Consider the following 12902-nt stretch of genomic DNA (forward strand, 5'->3'; position numbering starts at 1 on the left):
TCCTCACCTGAGGATGTTTTCCATTGATTTTTTTGAAAGAGTGGAATGGAGGGGGAGAGACATAGAAACATTGATGTGAGAGAGACACATCGACTGGTTGCTTCCCATACACACCCCTGACCAGGGCCAGGGATCGAGCCTGCAACCAAGGTACATGCCTTTCACCAGAATCAAACCCAGGACCCTTCTTTCCGTGGGCCGCCACTCTATTCACTGAGCAAGTCCAACTAGGGCTATACTTATTTCAGAGTCAGAACTCTGTTTCACTAAAGAAGAGAGTTCGTTTTGCATACAAAATTATATATTTGCATGGTAAGAGAAGTATTTTTCTAATTTACTAAAGGGGAAAGTTTTTTAATGCTTTTAGTATGTATTTTTAAAATATATTTTTCTTGATTTCAGAGAGGAAGGCAGAGGGGGAGAGAGATAGAAACATCAGTGATGATAGAGAATCATTGATTGGCTGCCTGCTGCATACCTCCTACTGGGGATCGAGCCCGCAACCCAGACATGTGCCCTTGACTGGAATCGAACCCCAGACCCTTCAGTCCACAGGCCGATGCTCTATCCACTGAGCCAAACTGGCTAGGACTTAGTATAGTTTTATTTTAAGCATTATACATCATAAACTGAGGTAAATGAATACCAATGAGATAAAAATTATACCTGATAATCTGGTATTATAAATATACTAGAGGCCTGGTGCATGAAAATTCATGCACTTGCGGGGGGGGGGGGGCATACCTCAGCCCGGTCTGCTCCCTCTCGCCGTCCAGTATCCCTCAGGGGATGTCCACCTGCCAGCTTAGGCCCACTCCCCCGAGGAACGGGCCTAAGCCATCAGTCGGACATCCTTAGCGCTGCTGAGGAGGCTGGAAAGGCTCCCACCACCGCTGCTGCACTTGCAGCCCTCAGCCCGGCTTGTGGCTAAGCGGAGCTCCCCCTGTGGAAGCGCACTGACCACCAGGGGGCAGCTGCTGTGTTGAGCATCTGCCCCCTGGTGGTCAGTGTGCATCATAGCGACTGGTCATTCCGCTGTTAGGGTCAATTTGCTTTTTACCCTTCTATTACATAGGACTAGAGGCCCAGTGCATGAATTCGTGCACGGTTGGGGTCTGGCAGGCCTCGCACCCAATTAGGAGGTCGGGGGCGATCGGAGGTGGGGCCAGCCAGGGGGAGGGGCCACGGGCAGTTGGCCAGCCAGCCCCGCACCATGGTCGAACTCCCAGTTGGGACAATTTGCATATTAGCCTTTTATTATATAGGATAGGTTCTAAGATTTGTTACTAGTATATACAGTCATGTGCTACATAATGACATTTCTGTCAATAACGAACCACATATATGACATTGGTTCCATCCTATCTAATAAGGCGGGAATATGCTAATTGACCCTCACGCCATCTCAAAGATGGCAGTGCCCACAGCCAATAAGGAAGGAATATGCTAATTGACTGCCATGCCATCAAAGATGGTGGCACCCACATCCACAAGATGGCAGCGCCCAGTCCCCTCAGCCCCGCCGGGGCGGCAGGTGCATGGCAAGGCCAGACCCGCCCCCAGGCAGGCCTGGCCACCTTTGGAGTCCCCCAGTCCCCTCAGCCCCCAGCCGCCCAGGGCTGGCCCAAGGCACAGGCAAGCCTCGGATGTCGGCTGCCCAGCTGCCCAGAGCCACTCAAGGCTCAGGTAACCAGGGCCAGCCGAGGCTTGCGCTGCCAGCAGTAGCAGCAGCAGAGGTGTGATGGGGCGTCGCCTTCCCCCTGATCGCCGGGTTGCTTCCCGCCCCTGAGGCTCCCGGACTGTGAAAGGGGGCAGGCCGGGCTGAGGGACCGCCCCCCCCCTCCAGTACATGAATTTTCATGCACCAGGCCTCTAGTAAGATCATAATAGAGTGGAAAATTCCCATCTTCTAGTTGAAACCATCCTAACACAACACATTACTCACATGTTTGATCACGGTGAGTTCAGTGTTTAATGTGTTCTGCAAACAGCTTTTAATTGAAGGTTTTAAAAAGATATAAATAAGTTATCCCCAGTATTGGTGAGGGGTGGACATTTTGTCATTATAGGATTTTAAGTTATTTTGACATAAAAACTAATAATTGTGGCCCAGCTGGTGTGCTCAGTGGTTGAACATCGACTTATGAACCAGGAGATCATGGTTGGATTCCTGGTCAGGGCACATGCCTGGATTATATTCTTGGGTTGCAGGCTTGATCCCCAATAAGGGGCGTGATCCTCATCATTGATGTTTCTATCTCCCTTCCTTTCTCTGAAATAAATAAAATAAAATTCAAATAAAAAAAACCCTAATAATTCTGAAAGCCCATCAAGTAAATTTATTTCATGGAATCCAGACACAAGACAGAAAAAGGAGTAGGAGGAAGGGTAGGACTTCCAGAGCTACAGACTTATAAAATAGGTTAGAAGGCACTTTGCATTATTACAAATTACTCTTTTTTATGTGTAATAGAGATTTGGAAATAGAAAAGGAAAGAAAGAGGCATTGACAAAGAATATACATCGCATAATCTTTGGGGGAAAGTAATCCACAGAGCAAAATTTGTACCTATAAATATTTATGGTAGAAGAAAAAAGATTGAAAATAAATGAATCAAACATAACAGCTTAAATGATTAAAGATTAAAAAGTAAAATAAACTAAAGCAGAAGAAATAAACTATTTTAGTGGAAAGAACAATAGATTGAACATTAGAAGCTGGTTTTTTGAAAATTACCAAAAAAAGTGGAGAAACCTTTGACTTGCTAGATGAAGAAAAATATATAAGTAACATTAGGAATGAATAAAGGAGCATGAATACAGACACAGAAGATTAAAAATTATAGCATAATACAGCTTTCTTACTAAATATGAAAGAGCTATCAGGTGAGTGGTTTTCTAAAAAAATATAAATTGTCAAAAGTGACATAAATAAAGATAGCCAAAAAAGTAGACCAGTAGCTATAGATAAAATTGAAAATCAGAAATCCACCCTAAAAAATATCTATTAGGCCTGGATGATTTTATGTACAAGGTCTATCAAAACACTCAGGAACATATAATTTTAATGTTAAATAAACTTTTTTGACACATAAACATAGACTATTTTTCAATTCATTATACTAGGATATAATGACCTAGATAGTAAAACCAGACAGTTTTATAAACCAGTGTACATTGACCACACTTACCAAGTAGAGGCCAATCCAGTTTATGAATATTAATATAGAAACCTTAAAATAACAATAACTCATATATTAAAATACATTAAATAATACTTTATTATGCGCTTAGTTTATATGGATTATCTCCATCTTTTGAGAACCTTAAATGGTAGCTGCCATTCTACAGATGAAGAAACAAAGCCTAAAAAATTCATCATAGTCAAATGGAGTTTACCCTTGGAATGTAAGAATTGCTTCACAGTGGGAAATTTTTAAATGTAATTCACTATAATATGGTGACTGTTGCATTACTCTTATATAAATTGATCTTGTTAGTCTGTAACTCTTGAAAGTGTCGTCTGTGATTTAAAATATAGTTGCATAAACATGATTAAAAATTATAAAATATCAAGATAACTTAGATTTTCTTCCCTTATATAATTATTAATCTACTAGATGCAGATTAGTTGCAGGAAGATTCCTGCAAGAATAGGTCTTTCTCGGGCCTATTCCTGCAAGAATAGGGCTTCCTGCAGCTGGAGCAAAGCGGAGAAGGGAGTGAAGCCCACCGAGGCTTATGCTTATGCAAATTAACCACCATCTTTGTTGGGTTAATTTGCATACTTGCTCCTGATTGGCTGGTGGGTGTAGCGGAGGGATGGTCGATTTGCATGTTTCTCTTTTATTAGTGTAGATTTTATAGTATGTTAGGAGAAACTTACAAGAAGAAAATAGTTCATTCATATGTATAAATACCAAAATCCTATCTAGTGTTGTCTTTTTAAATAAAGAATGTTATTGTTAACCATGATAACAAGATTGAAAATTCTGTGAGAAAAAATAATTTTTTTCTAACAATTCTATTTAGTGTCTTTCTTATAAGTAATTTTTACGATTTTAAATTGTATCTTTTTAAAAATACATGTATAGGTGCTGGTGATATTTTCTGTAACCTAGGAAGAATTCATCTTTCTTTTTGTTCCTTAGGTACAAATTGTTTTGAAGTCAATCCACCAGAAGGAAGGGCAAGAATTAACTGCTTTGCTGAATGCTCCACATATTCAGGTAGAAAATGTACAGAGCATTATGTATATGTGGTTTTTCCAACTTCCAGGTCTCTCTGAATTAGTCCCTTAGGGCTAGAAAAGACTTCAAATATTATCGATAGGCTGTTTGGTTATTTACAACTCTCACTGTGAAATAATTATTGTTGGATTATATATTTTCATATCTAAAATTAACTTTAGTTTTGAAATAACTTATTATTCTTTTAAAAAATTGCTTCCCTGTTTTATTTTCCCTCCCATAAATTTAAATTATCTATGGTTTTGGGCCTTAAAATTGATTTTGGTTTTTTTGCAGTATAATAAGCACTTCAGGCTTTCAGAACCTATCCTAGAGTATGCCTATTATACCTAACACATCTTTTTATTATTACTTTTGTTGTTGTTAATCCTCACCTGAGGATATTGTTCCATTAATTTTCAGGGAGAGTAGAAGAGAGAGGGAAAGACAGAGAGAAACATCGATGTGAGAAACACATCGATTGGTTGCCTCTTGCAGGAGCACTGACCAGGGCCTAGGCAGGGAAGGAGCCTGCAACCAAGGTATGTGCCCTTGACTGGAATCGAACCCGGGACCCTTTGGTCCACAGGTTGGCGCTCTGTCCACTGAGCCAAACCAACCAGTGCCCTAACACATCTTTAATTGTTATTAGCTTTAAAGATACAGGGTTGCATTTGTACCTCCTTGGAAGGTTTGGAAACAAATCTGAATATATCATTAATTATAGTATTTCTTTTAAAGGTTTAATGATCAGAATACTATGGATTTTTTAATGCTATGGATTTTTTTTTGAAACAGGCACTTTTACTGGCCCATGATAAGGTTGCAGAGCAGGAAATGCAGCTAGAGCCCATTACAGATGAGAGAGTTTATGAAAGTGTTGGCCAGTACGGAGGAGAAACTGTAAAAATAGTTCGTATAGAAAAGGCTCGAGATATTCCATTGGTAAGTATTTCATGTATCTGATCTGAGATCCTTTCTACCCAGTGATCTTTTGTATAGCAGACAGTTAAAGACCCCTTTATGTTTCTGGTAGTTTTTCTCTTTTGAAATAAATTTGTTGAAATTATGTTCTTTCTCATACTCCTTTTTCAGAGAAAAATGTGTTCATCTTTCTCACCCCTAATTTGATGAAAATAGTAGCTTGTGAAATAATTGTTGAGGAACAGAGGGATAAGGAACCTGCTTTATTATTCTCCTAATTAAAAAAAAATCTGATCTTTTTATTCACTTAAAATCTGTTGAAACACAATTACTTATATATACTTCACATATACTTAGAAGTATGTATTTATTAATGTTAATATTTGTTTTATAGTTTTTATATGTAAAACTTTTTTAATCTCTTCTTAGTCTGCTATTATTGCCTTAATTTTGTTTCCTTTATTTTCAAAGGGTATTCTTGAATCCTGATCTCCAATTGTGTTTTGAATAGTGGGATATATAAAATACAGACCGTATTTTATGGGCAGTTTATGTAACTTAGTTTTTATCCCCACTAGAAAAAAAAAATTGGGCAAGTTTAGGATAAAAATCTTATAAACTCTGTCTGCTTTGAAGCTTTTTTCTGTTATTTTATATTTCCATTTTTTAATGTATATGTTTAATTGTATTTCTAATTTGTGTAATATTAATGTTTAATATATTTTAATGTGAATTGGATATAGCTATAATATTGCACATTTGAATAATCAACCAGAATAGTTTTCATTCCCCATCATATTTTAAATTTTAAAAAATGACTTTTATAGATACGTCATGTTCTCTAATTATACCTAAATATAGTATAACCATTTTGAATAGCATCCATATATAGAGAGTAAGTCTTCAGGTGGTTTTTAAGCAAGTGCATTTTTCTGTTTTATGCTTTAAAAGCCTGCTTGATTTTGAGAATTTTAACGAATGCAATGTTTCTGCAGCAGAAAATGTAAGGAAAATGGTCACCTAAATAGTAACCTAATTATCTTGATTTCTCTAGCTGTGTAAGTCAATTTCTTCCTCAAGATAACTGAAGGCTGGTATTATTGAATAGAAAAAAAATAATTTAAAAATGAAGAAATTTTTAACCAAAAAAATGCATTTTTATTTTAAAATTGGATGTTGAATTTTTTTAGGGTGCTACAGTTCGTAATGAAATGGATTCTGTCATCATTAGTCGGATAGTAAAAGGGGGTGCTGCAGAGAAAAGTGGTCTTTTACATGAAGGAGATGAAGTTCTGGAGATTAATGGCATTGAAATTCGGGGAAAAGATGTAAATGAGGTTTTTGACTTGTTGGTAAGTTGACACAGGTAGATGAATATTTGGTAGGTTCTTGAAAGTTGATTTTTTGTTACTAGACTTCAGAATAAAACATTTTTAAGTATTTTTTAAATAATTGCTAGGAGGACTAGATAATGTCTAGCCTAATTTTCACATGATATTTTTATAATATTTATTAGTAGAGTTTTATTTTGGGATGGGTACTACTGATATATATATATTTTTATTTTGAGCTTTGTTACTATCAGGTATATTTTATTTACCTCTGAAGTCATGAATATATCTCATTAATTCATTCAACATATATTTATTTAAGTGCCTGCTATGGGCCAGCTGCTAGAAAAACAGTAACAAAACAAAGTCTATGCCCTCATGATATTTATATTCATTTTGTTTGTGATCTACAATTAATTGTTATTTTCTTAATAATGTTAGGTTATTAAGATGTATAGGACAATACATGTATATTGTCTAATAGTTAATGTGCTAGCTATTTCAATTTAAATTAACAATTAAAATTAAGTTTCTCATTCCTAACAACTGTATTCTAGATAAGGACAGTATGTAGCTAATGGCTCTCATATTATGGTATATAGAACATTTATATGATCATAGAAAGTTCTCTTAGACAGTGCTTGTATAATAAGGAAGCCGTTTATAGACAGCTTTTGAGAGCAATTTCTGATCACTGCATATATCCCCACAAACCAGATTTATATTCTTATTGACTTAACATCAATTGTTACAGTAGAATCTCTCCTATCTGCTGATATCTGTTGACAAATCTAGAAAACATCCTTAGTCCTTATTTTTACTGAACCCCATTTATTGCTTTAGGAGAGCAAAGTGCAAATCATTGTTTTTAGCCATTGTTTTATTGGCTGCTATCTCTAGGTTGAGCACTGCTTCCTGCTATCTCAGGACCAGAAATTATGCTTATTGTTCTATTGTCTAAACTGGAGGTATCTGAACAATAGTTAGTGGTGTACTGGGAAATAATAGTGAACCTAGCAATGAGACTATAGAATTAAAAATAGAATGGATGACAGAGACAAAGCATCTGGGAAGTGAGAATATTTGTATCACTTTTCTTATCCTAGTCACAATTACTATTTCAATTTCTACTGTATTAAGATGTATGTATATGAGAGTAGGTAACCCAGAATTGTTATAGCACTCTGGTATTGTCCAACCCTTCACTGTGGAATCTTCCTAAACTTAATACTAAGTAGAAGATCAAAACCCAAGACTTATGGGCTAAATGGCTTTGCCCAGTGTGCCAGAATTACAGAATGCCTTATTACTGGCTAGCTCTACTATAATGGAGTCTATGAAAGGCATAATTTTTGCTTTCTGACAAATTGGGATTCATCTTTACTGATTTTTTTTTAAGTCTCCTAGGGGTTCCAGAATAGTCTACTGTAGGGAATATTGATCATAAGATCATGAAATGATTTTCATAAATAATGGATTTTAAGAATTACCTAATCTCTCTATTACAGTCTGATATGCATGGTACTTTGACATTTGTTCTGATCCCCAGTCAACAGATCAAGCCTCCTCCTGCCAAGGAAACTGTAGTAAGTGATTTTTTGTTGTTCATTATTTATTGTCTGATGGCTACGGTTTACTTTTTTCTAAATTAATAAAGTTTATTTTTTAGAGTAGTTTTAGGTTCACAGCAAAATGAAGCAAAAAGTTCAGTTTCACATACCTCTTATCCACACATATGCATAATCTCCCCCACTATCATCATCCTGCACCAGAATGGTACATTTGTTACATCAATGAATTAATGGTTCCATTTATTACTCAGAGTTCATCCTAATATATAAAAACCCTGGGTCATAATGACCAGTAACGATCAAGGCTCGACAAACAGGAATTCAGTCCTACAGTCAGCGCTGGGTTGCCGTGGCAGCTGACTGCTGAGGGGGCTGCAAATCAGGGCCAGAGAGAGGCCTGAAGAGAGAAGCAGGGACTGATCCATTGCCTCTGTGGCAGCTTTTGATCAGCACTTGCCTCTCTCTTTCTCTCCAAGTCTGGCCAGCAGCCGTGCCTTCATTTCTCTCCAGGCATCCACCAGGGCTGCTGATTAGTCCTGACTTTCTGATCAGGCCCCGTTGGTAGGCCCAGTGATGCTGACTGGCATAGAAACTGACCAATCAGAACCAATTCTGGGTCAACTGTGAGGAACCAATGGCTGCCTAGGAGGTGGAGCTTCTGACGCTGACTGGCATAGAAACCGACCAATCAGAACCAAATTGGCCTGCCAGGGAGGGCAGTTGGGGGCAAACAGGCCAGCAGGGGAGGGCAGTTGGGGGCGAGATCAGGCCAGTGAGGGAGGGCAGTTGGGGGCAAGATCAGGCAGGCAGGCAGAGGGGTTAGGGGCAATCAGGCAGGCAGGCAGGTGAGTGGTTAGGAGCCAGCGGCCCCAGATTGGGAGAGGGATGTCCAACTGCTGATACAGGGATCGGGCCTAAACTGGCAGTTGAACATCCCCCAAGTGGTCCCTGATTGGAGAGGGTGCAGGCTGGGCTGAGGGAACCCCACCACCACCACCACCCCGTGCACGAATATAAAAGCCTAAGTGACAGGTCGAGCAATCACTATGGCTATACTGACCCACCAGGGGGCAGACGCTCAATGCAGGAACTGCCCCCCGGTGGTCAGAGCACTCCCACAGCCAGCCTCTCATGGCCCCTCCTCAGCCCCCCGATTGGCCCCGATGGGGGAGCGGCCAGCCAACCTCCTGCGCTTGCCAGCTGTGAGCCGGGCTTCTGGCTGAGTGGCACTCCCCCTGTGGGAGTGCACTCACCACCAGGGGGCAGCTCCTGCATTGAACGGGATAAGGCCGAAACTGGCTCTCCAACATTCCCCGAGGGGTCCCGGATTACAAGAGGGCACAGACCAGGCAAAGGGACCCCACCAGTGCACAATCAGGGCCAGGGAAGAACGCAGGAGGTTGGCCAGCCGGGGAGGGATTGCAGGAAGGCTCCAGGGCATGTCCAGCCCATCTCGCTCTGTCCTGATTGGCTGGACCCCAGCAGCAAGCTAACCTACCAGGTGGAGCATCTGCCCCCTGGTGGTCAGTGCACGTCATAGCAACTGGTTGACCGGTCGACTGTCTGCCCCCTGGTGGTCAGTGCATGTCATAGTGAGCTGTTGAGCAGTCTTAGCATATCGTTAGCATATTACACTTCGATTGGTTTGAACGGATGACCGGACACTTAGCATATTAGGCTTTTATTATATAGGGTAGCCAGGTAGTAGAAACAACCCAAATGTCTGCCAGCTAATGAATGGAAAATGAAATGTGGGATCTTATTTGGCAATTAACCTTTTGCACTCGGATGTCGAGTGTGACTCGACACGGTTAGCATCGGTAGCAGCTATAGAAAAAAGCAAGCAAGTGCAAAGGGTTAAAAGGAATAAAATATGCTTCAACGTGAATTAACCTTAATAAAATCATACTGAGTGAATGATGCCAGTCACAAAAGCCATATGTTGGTTCATTTATATGAACTGTCCAGAATAGGTAAATCCACAGAGACAAAGTAGATTAATAGCTTCTTAGGTGTAGGGGTGGTGAGTGAGGAGGGAATGGGAGGTATTCTTAATCTATATGGTGTTTCTTTTGGGGCTGATGAAAACGTTCTAAAATTGTTGGTAGTTGTACAACTCTTTTTTTTTTTAATATATTTTATTGATTTTTTTTACAGAGAGGAAGGGAGAGGGATAGAGAGTCAGAAACATCAACGAGAGAGAAACATCAATCAGCTGCCTCCTGCACACCCCCTACTGGGGATGTGCCCACAACCAAGGTACATGCCCTTGACTGGAATCGAACCTGGGACCCTTCAGTCCGCAGGCCGACACTCTATCCACTGAGCCAAACCAGTTAGGGCTGTACCACTCTTAATTAAATCATCTAGTTGTGTACATGGTGCCTTGTATAGTATATGAATTATCTCAATAAAGCTGTTGAAAAATTACAGATTTCTAAGTGCTGGGTTAACATGGAAGCCTGATCTGTTATATCTGTTGTTACTCTTAACTTTTATAAAAGCATAGTAGTTTAAAACAGAACACAGTTTCATTTCTTTCTCAATATATCATCACATTTCCAATATATATCATCATCCATGTTTTTCCTTTATTCTTTATGGAATATATTAAAATTGGTATTGCATTTGCAACCTTCCTTCTGTATAAAGTTCATTTGTAGGAGAAATGAGGAAACAGTTTGTATCTGGCTTCCAGTAGCCTGATTCTTTGTGCACTGTGCCTTTCCACATACCTCCTGCAAACAAGCCTTGAACTTCAAAAGTAACTCTTCTCTTAGAGAAGACACACAGAGGAGGGATATGACCCTATGTATATGGCTTTAAAAAGAAAGGGAGAGCCCTCACCGTTTTAGTTCAATGAATAGAGCGTCAGCCTGCAGACTGAAGGGTCTGGGTTCAATTTTGATCAACGGCAGCAGGTACCTCCGTTGCAGGGTCGGTCCTCGGCCCTGATCAAGGTGCATGCAGGAGGCAACCGGTCAATGTGTCTTTCTCATGTTGATGTTTCTCTCTCTCTCTCTCCTCCTTCCTTCCACTCTCTAAAAATCAATGGCAAAATATCCTCAGGTGAGGATTAACACAAAAAATAAATAAATAAAAGAAACAATGCTCTTTTAAAATATAGCATTTGAGCCTGGCCAGGTGGCTCAGTTGGTTGGAGCATCTTCCTGTACACAAAAAAGGTTGCGGGTTGATCCCCAGTTGGGGTACATACAGGAGACAACCTGTATGTTTCTCATATCAGTTTTTCTCTGTCTCCCCCCCTTCTCTCTCTCAAAATCATAAACATATCCTAGAGTGAGGATTTAAAAAAATAAATAACACAGTATTTGATGTGTAGAGATCTTTTCAAAATAGAAACAATGTTGTGCAATATTTTTTTCCTTCATTTCTTTCTTTTATTGTGAAAAACTCTTAATTGCAATATCTCTTGTAAAGTTTTTATAAAACATAACTGGCTTAAAATGAACTACTATTATTAAAGCTTGCAACTGAAGGTTTCCAAAAAAAGAAAACGGTGATAGGAAATCATTATTTGTTGTTGTTGATAATCCTTACCTAAGGATATTTTTTCCATTGCTTTTCACAAAAAGTGGGAGGGAAGCAGGGAGGGAGAAAAACATCAACCAGTTGCCTCCTGCATGTGCCCAGCTGAGGGGTGGGGAATGAACCCTTTGGTGCACAAGTTGATGCTCCAACCACTGAACAACATTGGCCAGGGCAGGAAATCATAATTTTTGTTGGCATATGCAAAATAATTATCTATGAGATTAAGAAATTAAAACCAGTTTATTGAGCATCATTATGGTACAGGTCAAGATCTAATAAGAGCAAAGGTATTTTCCTGTAGATAAAGTACTATAGGTGTTCAACTAAAACTGTACTATGTTCACTGGCTCATTTATAATGTCACCAATGGCAAGAGCAAAGTGTCAGGAGAGGTACTCCCTTATGCACCACACATAGCAACAAGTGGCTGCTTTATCATTTTGAGAGTGCACAAGTCTTGGCCCTTTTGTAGTTTACTTCCTAGGTGACTAACACATTTATCCCAGGACACATGAATTGCTTAAGCTGTGCTGTTTCTCTCTCTCCACATTGACTTAGAAACAAGTTAGAATTCCCAGACAGGTCTATAAAACTTTAGATTATATTTCACAATATAATTGAAATAATATGGAGAGAGGAAATAGAATATTTGAGCTGAAGGCACATTTTTCATATAGTAATGCTCTAATCCAGCGATTTTCAAATGGTGTGCCCCAAGAATTTTTAAAACCTGCAGTACCTGACTATTTAGTCAGGAGCACTGACCTCTTTTACCTTACACTGTCAAATTAAAAAATGACAACAGCTAACACAACAATAGCCTTCCAGTATGAATGAATTAAAATTATACCTATTGTTTTGTCAGATCGGCAAAAAATATATTTTTTAGTGTGCCATAGATTTTAATAATTAGTTTATGTGTGTCATGAGATGAACATAGGAGTAAATTGAAATGTAGTGGGATCACACTGCTTATTAGTGATGGAATATGCACTAGAAAATTCAGAGTACTGATTGTCCAATAAATGTTAACTAGTATGATATTTACTCTGTGCCAGGCACAGTACCAATTATTTTATATATTTTATCTCATTTAATTCTCACAGCATCCTCATGAAATATAGATATCTTTATTATTCCCATTCAATAGGCATTGAAACTAGAACAGTCAAGTTAATTGCCCAAGCCCACTATTGGTAAGTGACTGAGTCAGGACTAGAACCCATGCCTATTCCAGAACCTATTCTCTTCACTGCTGGGTAGTGTAACAGGTAATGTCCCACAAAGCCACTAAA

General features: G+C 39.1%; 1 protein-coding gene across 4 annotated transcripts in view; it reads left to right on the forward strand.

Annotated features, from left to right (window-relative positions):
* PALS1 (protein associated with LIN7 1, MAGUK p55 family member) overlaps positions 1-12902 on the forward strand; it is an 81433-nt gene that overhangs the window by 50067 nt on the left and 18464 nt on the right. For all 4 annotated transcript variants that reach the window (XM_079769630.1, XM_079769629.1, XM_079769632.1 and 1 more), the window contains 4 exons: positions 4152-4229; positions 5028-5174; positions 6344-6505; positions 7993-8070. In XM_079769630.1, the coding sequence (XP_079625756.1) occupies positions 4152-4229; positions 5028-5174; positions 6344-6505; positions 7993-8070 (465 nt within the window). The remainder of the gene's footprint in view (positions 1-4151; positions 4230-5027; positions 5175-6343; positions 6506-7992; positions 8071-12902) is intronic.

The sequence above is a fragment of the Cnephaeus nilssonii genome (assembly GCF_951640355.1).
Source record: "Cnephaeus nilssonii genome assembly, chromosome: 4".
In the NCBI taxonomy this organism is placed as follows: Eukaryota; Metazoa; Chordata; class Mammalia; order Chiroptera; family Vespertilionidae; genus Cnephaeus; species Cnephaeus nilssonii.